At 36.8% G+C, this 21,796-nt stretch overlaps 1 protein-coding gene across 2 annotated transcripts in view; it reads right to left on the reverse strand.

Moving 5' to 3' along the window:
• Window positions 1-21,796, reverse strand: part of LOC123677201 (zinc finger protein rotund-like) — a 295,742-nt gene that overhangs the window by 161,240 nt on the left and 112,706 nt on the right. For both annotated transcript variants that reach the window (XM_045613771.1, XM_045613772.1), the window contains exon 3: window positions 113-274. In XM_045613771.1, the coding sequence (XP_045469727.1) occupies window positions 113-274 (162 nt within the window). The remainder of the gene's footprint in view (window positions 1-112; window positions 275-21,796) is intronic.

A 21,796-nucleotide genomic window follows, 5' to 3' on the forward strand; every position in this document is an offset into this window, starting at 1 on the left:
TTTTGTAATAAGATCTATTTTACACCCAAAATTTTTCTTTCAATCATCAGATTTATATCTATCATTGTTTTGAATAAATAGAATATTTCGAATCACAACGATCAAAACTTACCTCCTGATTCCAGGACATGTAATGAGACATAGCAGGATCCATATGTTCGGCCATAACACTCATCCAGTGGACGATTCCCTGCGCCCCCTGGCCGCCCATGCCACCCCCTTGGGGTCCGGAAGGACTGCCTCCAGTCTGAGATCCATCCCAGCCAAAGGCCTTCTGCAACAGGAAAATATTTATTGAATATTACTAGAACAAGTCGAGTGTGGAAATCATTTTGCTTTAATATTTCTATTCCTTTCGCCACGATGTCTCTGTTTTTCAACGAATTTTTGTTTTATAAATGCAAAATGTAAACAAAGACAGAAAAAAACATAAATATAGGCGGAAATACAAAATATAAAAAAAAAAAAGATAATATAATAATGATATAATAATAACGTTTATTAGTCTAGTGAGACATCTATTGTATGTATCAGACAAGTCAACAAATATTGAATACCGAATACCATGTCAAACTGAATCATCTTAAAAATATTCTTATTCTTAGAATTATCTGTCTTTGTTTGTTTAATCAGTTCTTATTTCAAATAATTGATTGAAGAATCTTTATTCAGCATTCTCTTCTCCATAATTAAAATGTTATATTTAAATATCTAAATGTGATTTTTTCATGAGGGAAGTATTATTAATTTGAAACTCGGATATTAAATCCAAGAGAAGACTATGATTTGATAAATAATTCATTGTTGATTATTTTTTTCGATTCCATATCATCTTCGGTAACTAACGTATTCATATAAATATCGTCAACAATTTTTTCACTACTAGAGTTACCTAACATTCCTTGTTCACAGCACTTTGAAACTTCAGTTGCACAAATGTTATGAAAAACGTTTTACATAAATTACATTCCATATTAACTTTTTCTATAATTGTTTACAATAAGCGGAGCATTCTTCAGAACTTGTTTACTCGATGATATCTTCACGAATGAAGATTCAATTGTAGAATGTAGGAATATAGTTAAAATTATAAAATGTTTAGATAAAACTGAAGTGAGTATTGAAATAAAACAAAGTTAATAATATATGGTGATAAGAATATCCAAACGAAAAAATAAAGAATTAATAATAGAAATGAAAATACATCAGGAAATATTGTATGTACACCATTGAATAGTTGAATACTCGTTTTTGAGGGTAAGTTTTTTTTCAATAATTGTGTTCGATCAAGAAATTTCAGTATTTCAGTAGGTCCTCTAAGTTATTGTCGATGTTTAATTCATTACGAATTTTTAGAGGACAATCCAAAGAAAATGTGGACTGAATCGAAATTCAGATATGAAATACAAATTTCAAGCTACAAAATTTAATGTTTGTCTTGTTTCCAGAACTAGAGAATTTTCAAGAAGAACATCGAAAAAATTACACAATAGGAACATCATTTACTACAAAACTAATGGAGTTCAGATTTTGGGTGATTAAGTGAAATATGAATTTAAATTTTGCGTGTAGAATGTGGAAGTTTCGTTGTACAGGTAAAATAATTATTATTATTATTATATATTATTGTAGAATTTCGAGATCATAGTTGTGTGATCCTCATCTAGCTAAACTGTAACTATGGAATTCAAGGACGCAATATTGAGTCTGATGTTAAACAAATCCTCAAGTGATTCAATGTTTAGGATGAAAATACTTCAACCAAAAATAAGAATACTTAGTTGTATATGCTAGAAACACTTGAATTCATTTTATTTTAAATTTCTGAATAAAAGACACAAATAGGTGTCATACGAAGGATATCCTATATAGATACGAAAGAATTATTTCAAGTGTAATTTTTAAATTTGAAAATGAATATTTCAGCGCGCTTGTTGTTTTTTTTATGTTCAATCAACTGTAAAGTTGGGGATATTTCCAAATTGGTCAGATAAATTTCATCAATTTTTGACGAAATTGTATAAATTCTATTTGTTGTATCTGTTGTTTTGACATATGTATTTTAAACAGTTTTTGAAAGTATAAGACGACAATAAGAAATGAGAAAAATAGTTTTGTAGTGTATGAAATTCAATATATCTGATACATAAGAACTCATTGAATATCCGAAATATTATTTCAACACTAATAATTATTGTGAACGTTCAAATTTGAATAATCCAAATGTCCTTCAGTACATTATGAATGATACAAAACGCATTGCAATATTCTAAGGATTGCCTGTATATCTTAGGAAACATTTAATTTCGAGTAACTGTTGCTTTTTGTAAACCTTTAATACAGGAAAAAATTTTTATAAGGGATCGACCATATTGAGTATCCTTTTTTCTTCTTCGATTCAATATTTAAAATCTCACACTCCCTCAATTGTTCAACAAACCTGTTCTAAATCCCTATCTTTCGCGAACAACATATTCTTGTAAACGTTACTCTTATCATCCCCCGTTGAAAAAACAGCCTTCGCCAACAGCGTCTTGTAGAACTCCGTCGGCAACAACAGCTGATTGTTGTTGTAACTGTCCAGTTTGTTAACGAAATTGTTATACTTGAAACCGGGCTTGTAAAAACTGACGCACGGCTCGTTGTTGTTCACCAGCGACGCGTTCGAATCGCTGGAATCACTAGTGTCCATCACGTGATCCTGCAACTGCCTGACGGCCGTCATCTTGTCGTTTTTCTGGTGGTTTACAACGGTTTTACCGCCGATGGCAAGGTTGACATAGTCCATGAAATGCATTCAGATATTTTTGGGGAAGGAATATGAAAGAAATGAGTGTTTGTCTTTCCGGACTGGGGGTATTAAATCGGGAGCGTTCGGCGGGTCATTCATGATGCGTGTAGAATTTTCTGTATTAATAATAACAGGAGGGATGAATGGAACTCTACGTTCCTCCAGGATGCGAATGGAACGCACACCGGAGAGCCACCACGTGATGCGTGCGTAGTCCCAATTCGGGTCGCCGCTACGGCGGAACGTAGTGGGAGAGACGAAAACAAGCGAGAGTGCAACAATTAAAACGACTCCGGTAATGAGATGCCGAAAGGGGAACGTAGGGAGCGGTGGGGAGCGCGCTATTCGGCCTTCCCAACGACGGACCTTCGAGGAGAGGTTCCCCCGCTCCGAACAGCACGAGGGTCCAGGCGTCAAGATTCGTTAATTACCGAACGCGCGCGAGGCCAGACGATTGATGTCTCACGCAACGCGTTCGAACCGGTAAGATCGCGCGTAACAAGACGGAACTTGTAACTAGCGGGAGGCTATCACCGCAGGCTGCGTTTCCGAATGGCGGCGGTCGCATAGGATGCACATTTCGTCGTTGCCGAGGTCGGACTGAGGAGCGGGCCTGGCGTCTCGGAGAGGAAGTAGGTTACCGAGGAAAATAAGAAAAAGAAAAGTGCAACGGAGTCGGAGGAAAGAGCGAAAAAATGTTAAAAAAATGTATGTACATACACGCGGAAGTAAGTTTCGAGTCGCTAGCGGGCGATATTGATTGGTTATAGTATCTGGTGCGCTCTTTTTACGTGGGTGGCGGTGCAGCGTGGAATGCGCGATGCAATATCTAGGAGGCGGGGATACGGCGGAAAAAATAGACGTTATTAGTTAAGGAGACGACGTCGGTCTCTCGACGTAAGCGGAACGGCGGAAACGGAACACGGCCCCCTTTGTTCGTGACGAACGGCTTCCTTCAGGATGGGTCAATTGCGAAACGGGTTGCGTTAGGTTATGATGAAGTTGTAGTGTAGCTTGAGGGGGCAAAAGAGGTTAATATTAATTTTAATTTGTGAGAATTTGTATTTCGTCCTGGAACAATTAGTTTACTGGAGAAAAATAAGCAAGGTGCATCAAGCTACATCGCGAATATAATTAAATGAATTAAGGACCAGAATAATTAAAGAGGTGTAAATAGACCGAAAAAGCATTCGAACAACAATTCAATCTAACTTCAATACAATAGTTCAAATGAAAATAACAGAACAGTATGGGAGGCATAATCTACAAGTGTTAATCATTTTAGGGGATGCAGAATGAGATCTATTACAGAAATAAATGGTTATATTATCCAGATCGCTTCAACATTTCCCATCTATTGATTCGGAGATATATCATTCAGGCATAACAAAGAACATTACTAGAAAGGCGTACAACTGCTGTAAAATCACTTTATCATGTCTCTCGTTGTATTGCGGCCGTTTTGGTTTCAATGCTTGGCTCGAATGGATCAACTGCATTCGATAACGATCTTCAGTGACAGTTTCAGTCGGTTTTAACAACTCATTATACACTACGCCGAGCTGGACCCACCTAAAACTGAGCATGACGTTGGAACTGTGAATATTCGATTTGGCCGTCGACGTTGAAGCATCGCCGGGATATCCCCATAATTTTTGTTTGAGATTATCTTAATGAATCCACTTTTCGTCTCCAGTCACAATGCGAGAGAGATATCCCTTCCGTCTTTGCCTTGCAAGTAGCTGTTCACAAGAAAACAAACGCAGTTCAACATCTCTCGGCTTCAACTCGTACGGAACCCAATTTTCTTGTTTCTGTATCATACCCATTACTTTCAGGCCTTTTGAAATGGTTTGTTACGTCACTCCAAATGATCCTATTGCGTTTGACACGAGTCTTGATCAAGTAATGCCTCCAATTCTAAAACCTTCTCTCCTCCACCGTCAAGCTGATCTTCAACGTCAAAATCACCGTTCTTTAATTGTTGAAATCAAACGTTTTTTCACTAATAGCGACCTTACCATAATTATTTGAGAGCATACGATGAGCGTCAGCCACAGATTCCTTCATATTAAAACAGATAATTAAAACCTCACGCAAATATGACGAGAATTTAGCTCGTAAGCTGACATGTTTAATCAAGAATAACTTTATGATGCAGACACAAATCGAATAATATTTCGATATCTTTATGTTTACAAAAACCTAAGCTTATTGTATGAAATCTAAGATCTATTTTTCTCGACTACCATTACCGCTACAGCCATCTATTGCAAAATGGTGGAAGCAAAGTTGTACACCTAATAATATTGAAATCCCATAGTAATTCTTGTTGTCAATGGTCAGTCCTTGTGACTCCTTCTTATTGTCTTCGTTGTCAAAGTTCTCGGGATAAATTAGGATAAACTATTATATTCAAATATCATTGCGATATTTCCACTTGTTTCACTCACATTTTCACTTCAGCTTTTTTAAAAAATATATAAAAAACATGACTGTCTGTTATTTCTACTACAAAAATAATGATTCTGTAGTACGTTTAGTGCATTACGGGCATATTATGGTGGACATCGACCATATGAGCGATTGGTAAGACAGTGAAAATATTCGAAGATATCTGTTATTGATGTCTCAAGTCCCATATATTATCGAAATGCACGATCGATCGAAAATATTGCTGCTGTCATTGACAGTTTAAAGATGATCCAAATTAATCCATTCTTCGGCGCGCACACCATTTGGGCCTCTCTTACGGCATGCTATGGCCTATTTTGTATCTGAATTTGCATCTCCATCTTAATGAGGATCAGTTGACACAAGAACAAAAGCTAGCTGACCATTACATGCGTAGAACATATGCTGATTGGGTGCTTGAACAACGTTTAAATGACAATTTTTCGCATCGAATTTTCTTCAGCGACGGAGCACATTTTTCACTCATTGGCTCTGTAAACAAGCATATGGGGCAGTGAAAGTCCTCACGCGACTGCTGAAAGACCATTATACATATACACAAAAATTCACTGTGTGGTGTGTAATTTGGTTTGGTTAAGTGTTTGGCAGGTACTTCTTTGATAATGAGGAAATTGTCTCTCGAATCGTCAGTTCCCATTGCTATTTATTTGACTTAAAATTATTGATAAAGGATTGGAAGTGATGTGATTCCAGCACCGGAAATTACCTCACAAGTATCGAATCCTACTAGAAATTACGAACATTTAAATGATATTGTATTCCATACATAATGGCAAGGTCCAAGAATTGTATTGAAATAAAAATTTGTTCGTTATTCCAAATGTGTTTTATTCACGATACCTTTAGGAACTACACATTGAATAACCCTTTACTTTATGCCGTGTTGCATTTTGTATACCTACATGGTACTGCCTTCGAAAACATTTCGTAGGAACTTCATTCGAAGGACACAAAGTTTCTTCGTCACCTATCATATACATCATTTTATGTAGGTGTAGGTACTTATTTTTTTTCGCCGGCTAAGCTTTTCTTTATGTTTGAAGATCCATGTTGTCAGAAAAAAAAACTTATAAAATCCCCCTTTCCGTACGCAATGGTACGCGTAGGAAACGCGGTTTTAACAACATTATTTCCTGTGTTAGCTCCTCCGCATGTTCGCTCATTATCTGCATAATCCCACTTCGATCTACGATTATTTTTTCCGCTGGAAAAACAATAGACGCGGTCGGGTTTCAATGTCCTGTGTGCATATCGCGTATCTTACGGTCGGTTGTTTTTCATTCCATCAAGATTCCTAAGCGGAAGAAAGTGGTGGTTCGGGAACACGATGATGAGCACGAAGCTCATGATGCGGTAGCAAAAAAACGGTTAGACACTATTTTCAGAATGCGAATGCCTGCGACTGAATATTGTCTTGTTTTTTTTTTAGGGAACACAAGGAGAGAAAACAACTACTAAGATTGTTGTAGTTATCAATCATTAATAAAAGCCCATAAAATGTAAGATTAAGTGAGGCAAAACACTTTCCAATAAAGAATGCAAAAGTTTAATCACTTAAAGCCTGACAGAGTCCCTTTTTTGGATTTCTAGCGTAGGTTATAGAATAATATTTTAATTTTATGTATTCATTACAAGAACATTTTATAAATACCATAAAAATAACATTTTTGTGTTTATTCCTTCATAATAATATATCTTTATGATAAGAATTGGTCTTGGAATAAAACTTCTTAAAACAAGAATATTAATGACCAACAAACAAAAAAATTCAATATAACTATAACTGTACAAACTGAGTAAACGGTTAACAAATTGAATAACTAAATTGACATAAAGAATCGTTTCATAATTTTTGTATTTACTAATACAATTTTTCCTCGTCAGTGCCTTATAGTTCAACGAAATTATTGAATTTACCAACTCACCACCATATACGTTAAGAGGGAACACCACTCCGTGGTTGCTTAGTTCAAAACGAAACAAGATCACTGTTTTCTAGGGGGTTTTCACATAATTTCTTTGAACAGTAATCTAAATTGCAGAAATTGAATATTTTCAATTTGGAAATGAAAAAAATTGTTATTTTGGTAACTTTTCGTTTTTCGTATTTTAAAAATATTCGATTAAAAATCCATTACAAATGTGGCACAAATCTAATTTCGGTGGAAATGTATAAGAAGACTCGTTAAGTAACAACTTTCAACCTTTGGAACTATTTTAATATTACATATTAACTTCTACTGATCATTCAATCGTTCTGGCAATACCGTGCAGAATTTTTGACCCTCCTTCTCTAGGAAAAAAAGTTATGAAGTTTCCTCTTAACATGCGAATTTTCAAATCTGCCAGATCTGTTGTCACTGAAATATTAGGTTATTTTTATTTTTTACTAGTATTTCTATAGTTCTGATGAAATTCATTTTGAAATTTCATTATGTGTCGTTCTCGAAACAACGCCAAGGTTTCGGAACTGGTGCGTTTTGTGCAATTTTTTCAATAGAAAAACTGGGTTTTCCAATTTGGAGTTCCACTTTGAATAGCCCACTATCTAGGCAGCTGTCACTTTTGCATGAAGCTTGAAATTGTTATTTTATATCAACACTCAATTCCGACCGTTTCGTGGTAACTAAAATATTAGGTATTTTTTTCATGAGAGATATCATGTATAGGATATGGTGCTGCAACCGTAGCCGTGTTGACCATATGGCTGATGGTATCCCATCGTTAATGGCATATCTTCTTCTTTACAATGAAAGGAAGATTGATTGATTTCTCTCAAAATATACTCGTTTTTTCTGATATCAAAATGAATCCTCTTATTGGAAAACTATATACCTTCATGCCTATACAAGAACAATTTGGGACTTGAATTCCTCAGAATTTTCTCTACTCCACTCAACTCAAACGTTCGGCAAACACCGCGAAGAAAAACATATAAAAACGTGTGTTTATGACGCGGCCGAAAAAGGACGACGAGACGATAGATGGCGCCATCGGGGCACCTCCGCGGGCAGACGCCCCCCTCGCAAGAAATAAAGTATAAAATGCACCCGCGCGCAGTTTCCGGGCATCGCAAAAATACGTCTCACCTCTCCCCGTCCCCCCGCCGCTGCCGCCGCCAACCCCATCGCGGAAAAAAGAAAGAAAGAGAAGAGAGAAAAACTTTATTCCCAAGGAAAACACATAAAAATATATAACATGGGATGCGCTTTATTTGGTCGTTTTTGCGCGGCGGGAATAAATTGCGTTCGGTATCCAGTTTTGAGTAAAATGGAGTTTTTGGGGTGGCGAACTGCTGGATTTATGGTCGGGCGTCTTGTGTGCACTTCGATTTCCCGTCCCCGTTTATGGGGGGATTGACGACTGATGCCGTCCCACACGCGCGAACACGCGAGTCGCGCTGACGGCAGATGCTACCTACTTGTCGCGACAACGAAGTGCATGCACTCGAACAAATATTCGATATTTTCAAAAAAGATGCAGGTTGGTAAAATCATCAGAATCTCTGGGTTCGGTCCATTAAATTGAAGACAAAAGTGAAAAACACTACATACTACTCAACCACTGCATCGTTCTTGAAACAATCTAAATCTAATAGTTTTTATTTGTTCTTTTCTCGTTTAGAAAATGAAATTATTCAAATGACTGATTTGGTTACGTGAAGCATATATTATTCTTATGATATCTTGGTGGCCAATTATGATCACCTCTTCGGGATAAAACACGGCTAGGAAACTTTTCCTACAAAATTGCGATTGTTTCATTGCTTGTGTTACACAAAGCGACGTCTTATTGTAAATGAACCACGTCCGTATGTATTCTGGCCATAAAAATCATTGATCAATAAATTTACTATTCTGTAGAGGATTCCATTTACTGCAACAGTTACACCAGCCTCATTATCGAATAAGTGAGGTCCAAAAACCCCAGCAAACAGCGATACCTTGAGGATGGAAAGGTTTTTCAACAATCATTCTTGGATTTTCCAAGTCCTAAATGCGACAATTCTGCTTATTAACGTGTCCTCTGAGGTGAAAATTGGTCTCATCCCTAAAGATGATTTTTCGATGAGAATCCGGATCATTTTGATGCATTACAAAGATCCAATTAGCGAAGATACGACTCTGCTGATGATCGACCGACTTGAGTTTTTGTGTTAACTGAACTTTGTAATGTTGTTTGTGATAGCGATTGTTCAAAATTAAACTTCTCTTTGGAAAACCCTTTATAAGATCTCTAAAATATTGGTGTTTTCATTGATTAGATTGTGTTTAAGATAATTCTGGCGACTCGACTCGTCAGGAGTCCCTTTTCTTCCTTGAGGTGAAGTTATACAAAGGATTAACCAATCAATGGCATCATTTTAAAATGGTCATCTGTTCTGTCGAAAGTCGTTGATCTTTTTATAATTGTTGATTTAACCTCAAAACACGACATTGACAGAAAGACGACGTGAGTGCCACAGGAAACGATGCGGAAATCAAGTGAAAAGGGTCCAATATCATTAAATTAAAATCCAAGAAGGTTGAACCTAAGATGCATAGAAAACTTGGTGTGTGCACTGATTCGATTTTGTTTCACACTTTTTGAGATAGTCCACCAGTTGCTTTGGTGTTTTGCTTAACCAGAGTTCTGAAAGGTGGCGCTTTTCAGAAATTTTCTAATTTCCGCTATCTGCCTGGCGCCGTTCAAAAATGAAATACTGATTTTAGACTTCACAATAAATTACAATTCAGTTCCTATCGAAGTTTTAATGAAATGAATGGAATATGATGACAAAGTATAAATGATTGTCACGAGTATAAAATTTGAAACATTATAGTTCTATATAGGTTACGAGAACCCAGAATCGAGAGAAATGTCAAATATAAACGCTGTATGCGCCATCTGAAACTTACGCGATCTATCAAAATCTGAAAAATCTACGTTTTGTCTGGAAGTTTTACAGGTATAATGGTATAACAAGATACACCAGGCTTCATTTCAGCTGATCCCTTCAAAAGTCGCGACTTTAAACTCAAGGTTTCTCAAGAGTAAGTGAACACACCAGTGTTTCAGACATCTTAATCTATTCAATATAAAAATAATAAGTAGCAATTATTCGAAGTGTACGGGACACAAATAGTTTATAAATTATTAAATGAAATCTCTGACAGGTGACATATTTCATGTGAGTAATTTGAATAACATCTTATTTTGGGATAAGATTCTAAAATCTAGTTAGTTTTGAGTAGAATCTTCACTCAGTCAAGTATTTCGACGGTTATTGGTTTGTCATCGTTAACTAGCCCCTTATCCCGTTTTTCGCATAACGTCATTTAATTCGCACTTCCGAATTCACGTTATCCACCAATCCATCAATCGCCAAAGACCCCTGATGGGCTCGTGAGAATCCAAACTGGTCGCCAAAAAATGCATGCATCATTATGTCGAGTTTTATTTACATTTCCTTTTCAGGGACGCCACTCGAAGACACAAGGAGGCGACGACGGTTTTTGCATAATCGCCTGGCGATATGGATGCCTGTTTTGCATAAGAGCAGTTCCGGTTCGGATTTGAATATTTCCTACCTGTAAGTCGCTTCCCGTCCGGGGGACAATGGGACGCGGTGATGGATCGGGACGATCGCTGGATTCGACGCGCCTGAAGCGCGGAATTGAGAAAAACGAGAGGACGTGAGAAGAAGAATCTTCGCCGAATTTCGATAAAGTGGCGCTGCGGGCGGCGAGTTCTTATGCAAATTTCGACGGTGCTGATTGATTCTGAGGGTGACGCGTATCGGAGGGGGCGAAACATGGTAATTACGCACTCGGCGAGGATGACGCGGTAACGTAAGAAATTGACATGTAATTAATTGTCTCATTCGTCAATTTTCGTCGGTCGAATGCGTCTGATAGTCGCGGGATGTATTAAGTTTTTCTCACGATTTTCATGCCATCTATTGTGTTGACGCAAGTTGAATATTGCGTAGTATTTATTGAAAGGGGTTCAAGCCACGTGGCGTTCTCGCGAAATGTCAAAGTTCAACTACACTTCCCTTCTCAGCGTTTTTCAGATTCCACCACTTTTCAGGTTGAGTGAAGCAACATGCAAGAATTCAAAATACGTTTTTTACGTCTTTATTTTTAATTCTAGTAGAAACACATTTTCAGCCTTTAACACGACTTTTTGTATAACATTTTCATGTGAAATTTCATAAAAAAAAAAATGAATGTTTGTTCAGAAAGTTACGTGTGTTCATTCTTCAATAAAATATTCATTTAAATTTTTTTTCCATTCCATAAAATTTTGATAAATAAGGACTTTCCGCAATAAAGAACTGTTTGAAAAAAATAATAATGAAATCTCATAGAAATCGATGGTTCCTAGCCTAATATAAGGCGTATTAATTTTTGAACTGATCGCTGAAACGTACGGATTCATTAAGCCAAGAACCTTCACATTTTAACCAACTACTTGACTTGAAAATCAAGCTAGTGAAAAATTACATACTTGATCTTGACTTAATTTTAGATATTTATTGTTTGACTTGACATCAAGCTACTTGATATTACTTGAGCTTGATATGCACGCGTCGCACGGCAATCTCGGGCGCGCTTAGACTAAAAAAGAGGATTCCTTGAGTGCCCAGAGACTGAAGCATTAACCAGTGTGACTTTATTAATAATTTTCTCACATTTCTATAAAATATATTGATAGATTTTGGTAGTTTCAGAAATATCTATCCAAACTTGGAGGAATGATTTTTCATCAACACCAGCATCTTCAGCTCCTGTTGAAAGACAATTTTCCAGAGCAGCTCTTACAATTACAACAACCCGCAATAGTTTGGGCGACAAAGATGTCTCAAGTGTATTAGATCCTGGATGGAAAGTTATGAAATCAAACAAAGCCTGGAGGTTTCTCAATATTAGAAAACTTCATTTTTTAGTTTGTTCTGATTTATAGTGATTTAATTTAAATTTCTATTTCGAGAAAGTTGATATTTTGGGTTTTTTTTATACAATAAGTTAAAAAAAAAAAAAGATTTTTGCAAGGTTCCTTCTCATTTCATATTTTTTTTTATTGATGTGACACTACACTATAAAACTGCTGAAAATCAAGTAGCTTGATATGATTCAAGTACTTGATGAAGAAATACTTGACTTGAGATTGAAAAACTACTACTTGACTTGAGCTTTATTTCCAATCAAGTCAATTCAAGCCAAGGCGTGAATGTCTAATGAAACGGTTTAGATCTCTCTTAGTAGATTTTCATATGAAATAATTCAGTTATAAGAAATGTAATTTTCTACTAAAAATTCAGATTGACCGACTCCCGGTTTCTAAACGACTGATCAAAACTTTGTTCAACTAATACAACATTCATCTCAATAGTGATGTCAAATCCATTTGGATTTCTAAAATGTTCTACAGTCTAAAATTAACTAAAAAGTGATGGTCGAAATAAATAGATCGTAGATGTCATACAATAAGCTTAACTATTTGTAAACATAACGCCATCGAAATATTAATCGATTTGTGCTTGCATTATAAAGTTATTCTCGATTAAATATATCAGCTTACTTCTCGTCATTTGCAGGAAGTTTAAGTTTTCTGTTTCAATATGAAGAAATCTGCGGCTGAGGCTTTTCGAATGATCGCTAATACCTATGGTGAGGCTGCTATTAGTGAAAGAACTTGCTGAGATTGGTTTCAACGCTTTAAAACGGTGGAAGATAGAAGGTTTTCTATTATGCAGAATTCGAGGCATTATTTGATCAAGACTCATGTCAAACGCAACAAGAATTCACATGATCATTGGGAGTGACGCAACCAGCTATTTCAAAATACCTGAAAGTCATGGAAATGATTCAGAAACAAGGAAATTGTGGCCGTACGAGTTGAAGCCGAGAGCTGCTGAACGGCGTTTGTTTGCTGCCGGAAAGAAGAGAGAAGGTAGTGGCCAGCGATGGACAATATTTTGACACGCCTATGTACTTTTTTTAATTTTTCGGATATCTCGAACAGAAAATAAAATATAGCGAAATATTTGAAACGGTTATTTTACAGAAACGCCCTGTAACTAGATAACGAATCAACATACCTATGATGTGCTTTCTGTTATCCTATTCTTTCGAAAAAAGAGATCGGAATTCCTTGAAGATTTTTTCTCTGAGTCTCACAGTTCCCGAGATGCTTTCAGCGAGCATCGAATCTGAGACACCGCGTATATACAAAGTAAAAAATTGCCTCGGCCGTCCGCGACCAAAAATTATTCAAATGAAATTCCGGGAATCCGCTCGTATTTCATAATACAAACCGCCGGGATTAGCCCCCTTCCTTGTGCGCCATTCAAAATATTTCACACGGAAAATATATACGGGCTAATTCGGTTAAAATGCACGCCCAGCAGCAGCAGCCTCGCTCATCATATCGGTTCAGATTTACGGCCGTGGTCCGTCTTGTTTACCCGTTCCCATTCTTCGATTGTCGCCCGCCCCATTTGCGGTGCCGGATGACAAAAGGAGTGCAAATGCGCGCGGTGTATATAGCGCCAATTCCACAATGGTTGATGATGTCGACGTTTATTGAGACAGGTCTCTGGTGTTTACGCACGGAAGTATTCCGAACTCGAGATGTTGCATCTGCAATTATTCCTAGACAGCGAAGAAAGGGTTTCAACTCGTCTAGTAATGTCGAGATAACGGATTTTGGTTTGTTTGTTTTCATTGTTTTCGAGTATATCGCAAGTAGAAGAGGTTTTGTGATAAAATATTTCAAAATTTTCAGACATTTCAGACCATTGTTATTATTGAATCATTGAATCTGGGTAGTTGAAGCTCTGTTAGACTTCCGGGAACTGCGACCAATTTGATCTTTTGTTCTTTGCAAACCCAGGGAGGCCGTCGATGCTGTTAGCGAAACCGCCGACGTCATTAGGAGCCTTGGCTTTTACTTCGTGAGTATCCAGAACTGACTTTTCCATGTTGGTAGTTCTTAGGCCAGTCAGCCCAGGACATTTGCTCACTATGTATTCGGCGTATGTATCCATGCGGTACACAGGGTATTTGAACCAACAGTGTCCTATCGGCAGTCCTATCATTACCCGAACTTCAGCTCGTGGTAGCTTCAGGAGCTTCCTGGTATAGGTCGGTGAAAGCTCCACAAATTTCTTTGCCTGAGAAAGACCCGGAGTGTTTCTCCAGAGAGTTTTTCTATTGTGCCACTCCCATTGTTGGACTGCTGCCTTATAGTGGTCTTTTCCAAGCTCACAGAAGTGCTCAGGACCATCAGGTGTTAACCTTGATGTCGTTTTGGCAAGTTCATTGGCTTTTTTGTTTCCTCCAATACCAAAATGCCCCGGTATCCATAGTAGAGTTACTTCAATTCCCTCTGGCCAGTTGCTTTATAGAATTCCGTCACTCTCATGTCATTAAAGACCCCTGGCTATATGATTCCAGGTATCTCAGCGTGGCCTGAGGCTCCCTTTGAGGTTTCTTTCGAGTCGCTCTTGGCACAAGTAGACAAGTAGACAAGTAGACAAGTAGACAGCTAGTGTCTCGGTTTGCAAGATAGAGGGTTCACTTCCCCATTTCAGACCATTCTGAACATTTTTGGTTTCTTGTTAAGAGGTTTCGTTTTGGTATCAATAAAAAAACGAGTGAAATGTGAATGTATGGAAGGTCAGTATGTCATTTTCAACAATGAAAAACAACATCAGTCAAATAGTCGCCATAGCTTTAATCTTTTTAATGAAATTCTCGATGACCAATTTACACATTTGCGGCTTTTTGGCCTCATTTTCAATTCAGTAGGGTCCAATCATATCATCAGTCAATAAATTGCATCTCACTCACCATACATTGACACGTTGAGGATGGAGAGTAGGGATTCATCAAGTCAAGTAGCTTGATATTTTAACCCACTACATGACTTGAAAATCAAACTCGTGACAAATTACATACTTGAACTCGACTTGATTTGAGATATTTTTCGGTTGGCTTGATATCAGCTACTCGATATTACTTGATACGCACGAGTAGCACGGAATATATTTTTGCAAGCTCGTGCGCGCTTAGACAAAAAAAAAATCATCTTCAAAGGATAAATAGGTGAGTTTGACATCGATCTGCTGTGAATGGATCAAACGAAATAACTTCGCGTTATGGAATAGACAAATTCCTGACTGAACCACCTGCTGACAGTTCTGAATATATTTTATAATGGTGGAAGAGTCAAGGTTTTTCCAAACTTGGCTAAAACGACAAAGATTTTTTATCAAGATCAGAATCTTCAGCTCCTGTTGAAAAACAATTTTCCGGTACTTGATAAATTACTTCACATTGAAAAACTTCTGCTTGACTTGATTTAACGTGGAGACTTTTCAACAATCATTCTTTGATTTTCCGACACCCAAAATCGACAATTTTGCTCATTAACGTAACATGCGACGTTAATATGGACCTTAGCACTGAAGATGATTTTTCTATGAAAATCCGGATACCTACTTTTGAAGCGTTTCAAGGACCCAATCAGCGGCTATACGATCTTGCTGGTGATTGACCGGTTTGAGTTTTGTGTTAACTGAACGTGTGGAATGCCTAAATCCCAAGATCGACAAGGAATCGACAAATTTGAATTTTCGTCCTCACTACTGGCTACACCATCAATATTCTGATTTCTTGGCCGACGCACACGGTTTCGATACTTTACATCACTTATTTGTCGCAACAGCTCAAATTTTCTCACCAGTTTCACTATTGCCGGACGAGAAGGTGCTTCAGGTCGACCCAAGAATGCTTCAGTTTGCGAAATGAGACTGCAAAATTTTCACCATTTTTGCAGTGAATTTCAACAATTTGATCGTTGTTGAAGCGTGTATCGATACATTTTTATTATGGCTTAGTTTTTACTTGTCAAATGTCAGAAAATGACAGGTTCAAAAGAGACAGTTGCCCAGATAGTGGACTATTCAAAATTAAATATATTATTGAAGAATCCTTTATAATATCGACTATCACAAAAAAAAACTCTTACTGTGTTAGTTATCTTATTCCAAAGATGGTTTTTGCACACGCCAACTTATTTTCCAACTATCGACTATGCCTAACGAGTTGAATTATTTAAATTAGAAACACGTAAAACAGATTATCAGATCATAAACATATTCAGTGCACAATATCCAATTGAATCCGACATAAAAGTGTTTTCGACATAAATTCACATTTTTTTTTCATTCGGTGCCATCGAAGAACTGTCTCATTCCCCATTCTGCCAACGGAAACGGCAGAGCAACGTCAAAATCGAATTTCCAATTCTTTCTCATTATAACGGCCATCGAAAACAAAATATTCAGTGCATCAATTTGTCTTCGACTAACGTTGCGGCTCGTTACTTATTCATAACCTCAAAATCGGTAAATATTTCATGGTGTACAGCCCTCTACCCTTCTCCCCCCGCTCCCCGGTTGATATCAACAGTTCGGGTATTCTTGCAGCGGCATGAAAATGCTATTTCTGAAATTCAGGGAGGTAATTGATAACTTCATGAAGGTAATAGGTATCGATTACTGGGAGGGAGAATGCAGATGTGTTGCAGTATAGATGTCTTTGGGCGTCGAATTAGGACTCGAAATGGGGATCGTTGGTAATGTCCCGAACATAATGACTCTGGAAATATTGAATTTTGGAGGATTTAGGAATATCACATCACATCGGTAATCGAATAAAAAGTCACCATTATGTTAATTTTTCATGTACAGCCATTTACTTGATTTGTATCAACTACATTTTTTTGGATTTTTTTTATGAACAATATGATATAATTAATATATCTAATATAATAATAACTAATTCTAGATACGTAGCTACTAAACAGAAAGTTTATCACATAAAGAAGTGATATACGTTATATGGTATCATTGATTTTCGAATTTTACAACTCTGAGGATCAGGAGTTCGAGCCATGACTGGAAAGGATATTTTTTCATTGGAAATCTTACACTGACTGTTTTCTATTGTTCAAAGTCATCCGTTTCGAAACTGAAGAGACGATAGGGAACAATTTCAAAGCCTACTGCCTCTGATTTCTAACAGGTTTACAGAGGTTCGAAAAAAAACATCATTGGATTTGAATAAATTTGTTATTTCGTACTCATATTTGTTTTTTTCATTTGGATAAGTAGGTTATCCTTATTTCAAACAAACCGGAGTATTAAAATGAAAAACAACTATTTCTATTGAAGCATAAAATTTCTTGCGGTCAATTAAATATTACAGAATTCAATAGATTTGAACATTTTGTACGTGAATTTTCAGTACATAAATCAAAAGTACCAATCGAATCGAATTGGAATCGATCGGTTAAATAAAATGAGATTACATTGAAAAAATTAATACAATATTTTATATACAGAGTGTTCCACCATTTACGCTACGCTCTAGTACGGTCGAGCTCTGAAATTATCGACTTAACAGTAAAATTAAGCTCCATTAGAACTACATTCTCAAAAGATACCAAAGATGTACTAGAAATGTGTAAATGAACAAGTTTTTTTTTTGAAACACCCTGTTTGTTCGAAGTTTCATATTCTTAAAACAAACCATTCTTGAGATTTTCCATGAATTTCTAAATGAATAAACTCATTCAAATGAGATTTTGAAAGTGAATACTAAAAGCACGTGGATAAGTACTGATTTTTTGATGAACAATGACAACTCTACTGGGTGTTTGAAATGAGGTGTTTCATTGGTGACTTACTCAAACGTTAATATCGGGAATAGCCAAAAAGGAAAATAAATCGAAAAAAAAATGGTTAGGGAGATGTGAACAGCTATTAGCAAGGCAAAAACGAAAGGGATTTCTGCATTATATTGTGATTGGAGACGAAAAATGGGTTCATTACGATAATCCCAAGTGCAGAAAATCATGGGGATATCCCGGTCATGCTTCCACGTCTACGGCCAAACCAAATATTTATGGTTCCAAGGTCATGCTCAGTATTTGGTAGGACCAGCAAGACGTAGTGTATTATGAGTTGTTGAAAACGAATGAAACAATCACATGCGTTCGAGCCGAGCATTGAAAGTCAAACGGCAAATGTATAACCAGTGTTTTTACAATAAAGCCTCGAATTTTGGAAGAAATCGGCGGAAGCAAAATTGTACGCCTATGTATATTAAATGAAAATATATGATATTCTAATCTGAAAGTTTAGCAGGGTTTGGCTATACATTTTTACTTTTCATGAAGAAAAGTGATATGGCCTAAATTCAGTTCCACAACCGTGGTCGACAAAATCCCGCCCATATGAAATTTTTAGGTAGGTACGAGACTTTTAGAGAAAAAGGCAACATCCCTCTGCCTCTCATTTATTCATATGTTCGTCGGCAGCGACTTGCGGTTATTTAACCGAAACAATAAAAACGCCATCAAAACGTGGTCGCGGCAGCCAGCGCCGCTCGCGAATAAGCCAATTTGAGGTTATGCCGCCTTTTTCACGGTATTACGCGTTTTTTAGTCAATAAAATTATTTTTAATAAAACGGGATGCGATAATAAAAATTTTTATTCGCGCTGATGGTACGCCGCCCACGGCGGAGCTTTTACCCTATAAAAATATGGTGCATCCTTGTCGACGGCCGTCTAGACGCGTATTGAGAAAAGCGGCGTCGCCAAGGATGCTCGACCTAAACATGAAAAAGTCTTCAGAATTTTCACATATCGAAAACAAAACTTGTCGTTAATACTTTTATGACTTTTATCGCATTGGTGTATTTCACATAATATTGAAGGGAAAACATTTACAGAAGCCTTATCAGAGAACGCTGTTTGTCCGACTTTTTGAGGATTCTGCTAGTTACGGTGTGTTATATTGGTGCAATATCAGCCTTTTTCGGAAAATAATGCAATATTTTCAGGTCTTTTGACGAAATTTCATTTGCATCGCAAAGTTTAACCATATTCTTTGTTCGACAATACTTTTGGCTTTCAACATTCGAAATAATGTAAAAAATAAAATGAGAAGAAAATATTTTAATCCTCGTTAATCTAAGAAGGAGAAGATCGTCTCTAATTGGTTTTCCCGAGTGTTGGAAAAACTCTTAAATTTCCCCATCGGTCGAGAGAACGACAGATCTAGATAAACATCTTCGCTCATATCCATCCAAAGTGGCCCAATTTCTCCGTTTTCGCTTGACGTTGTCGTAAGTGATCCATATTTCATCACCAACCACTTCGAAAATGAGTCGATTTTTTTTCCAGTTTCTCTTTCTAATGCCCATTTCCAACCGAAGTGGCGCAATTTCTCTTCCCCAGATGAAAAACCGTTTTTTCCTGTACTATCCCGTATTTTCCTAGAAACGCGTCCCGGTCCCCATCCATCCGTTCTCTGCCGTCTTCGCCGAATCGTCTGCAGGACGTCTAGCCGCCTCCTATCGATTCCGACAGCTCCTCTACCGCCGCCTCCCGATTCTTCCGGCCGTATCTCATCTCCGCCACGCCGTATCTCTCTCGCGGGACGTCTGCAGATGCATTAGTCGAGATGCATGAACGTCTGGAGGTCGGAGATTCCGAGGTTTCCCCACCTGGAGGCGCTCGGAGGTGGGAATCTTGTAGTTGTTGAGAATTTACCTGAGCGCGATAATTTCGAATAGATTTGGCAACGTGTATTATGGTTCAATCCAATGAGCATTTCGATTTACGTTTCAATATAGATATACTGTTGAAACTATTAAAATTATTGAACATTCATTAAAATTTAATGCCGTCATTAAAATTATAATCCCCCAGTTGAAGGCACTATTCGCTACCTCCACCGTTTAATGGAGGATTAAATGCATTAAATTTTAATGAACGCCGGAAAAGTCATTGAATTAATAAGTTTAACACCCAGTTTCAAAATTTTAGTGATGGCATTGAATTTTACGTTAATTGAAATTTAATGCCGTCATTAAATCAAATTTTAACTGATTCAATTCAAATAAATGAATCACCACTATACAGTCCACGTAGTACACAATTAATTTACAAAAATCAGATTAAGCGACATCAATTTCAAACAGTCCTTCTTAATCAAAACTAATAAAATATTATCAAACATGGTATGTTGATTAATTCCAACGATATCTACACCTTGGAAATTGCTCGATGAAAAACAATTGGATCTTCCCCAATATAATTGCAGATTACATTTGGGATGTTTAAAATTCGAAAATCTCAAAACAAAAATCTTTCCTTCTGCCGTCCAGAGATATTATCTAAAACTAAGGGTTTTCCAATGAGAGGTGTCATTTCAATATTGACGAAGAAATCAATGGATGTTTATTTCATTGCAATGATGAAAGTATACCATTAACGTTGGAAAAGGAGCTATTGGCATGAAATTCGGTACAAAATCAGTTTTTTCTTCGATATTTCAAACTTGAAAAAACGATCCATGAATTTGACTAGGATGTTAAGTTAAGCTACACTACCAAAACCTGAAAGATAAAAGGAAACTATATATGACAGTTAGAAATTTTACTTCAAAATAGATGACGCAGTATCTACAAATGGACAAGTAGGAGCAGGAGTGCCCCAAGGATCAGTTCTAGGACCTCTACTCTACAACATATATGAATATATACAACATACAAAAATAAGAAATCCATTATCCTCTATGCAGCTGACACGAGAATATCAATCAGACATCAACAAATAGAGGCCGTATGCAGAAGAGTGTAAGAAGCACTGGAAGACATAGACCAGTTGTTCATCAAATGATAATTTCAAATAAAGTGAGTAAATTGTTCCCAAAGAACTAGAATGGAAAACTGTTACAGGTTGCCTAAAAAGAAAAGCCGAGAAGATTTTCTAATAAAAAGGCAAATTAACACCTTCGACAATGTTGTACTCAACCAATCATAACCCTGTCGAAGATGTAATTAGGAGACGAATCTACGAAGAAGACTCGTCGCTCCAAATGATCTTATTAAAAAAATCTGGATCTGCATGATGTTTTCCAAAATTTGCCGGCAAAATTGAATATCGTTGAGGTGAATAATTATGCAAGTAATATTTTCGCAAGTAAACAATTTCCATTGTTCACTAAGTAATGCAACATCGAAGGTTTCTTAACAGAATTGACAAACATGATTTTGTCAGAAACGTACCCATTTGGATAAAAACAGCCATATCTTGTTTTTTGAATAACAAATGACTTGTGTGATACCTCTTTGAAATCACTATAAAATAGACAATTTATTGGTGTAATGTGCAGCAGTAGCTCGGTACATTTTTTTCCACTACGATGGGCTAAACTTCATGAACAAATTAATCCACTACCAAAATTTCCAATAAAAATATTTCTCATAGCCCCCCTTTAAAATTTTCGGAGGATGTTTTTAATGTAAACGTTAAAATCATTCTTCAGCAATATTTTACTAAAAAAATTAAACAGAAAGATGTAAAATTGTACCAACCGTAAAGGCAAAACTATTGAAAGGGGCAAAAATTCATTATTTCCAACAAAAAAAAAAAATAACTCGAAAACGGTAAGACTTTTATAATA

Source organism: Harmonia axyridis, chromosome 3 (assembly GCF_914767665.1).
Source record: "Harmonia axyridis chromosome 3, icHarAxyr1.1, whole genome shotgun sequence".
Taxonomy (NCBI): Eukaryota; Metazoa; Arthropoda; class Insecta; order Coleoptera; family Coccinellidae; genus Harmonia; species Harmonia axyridis.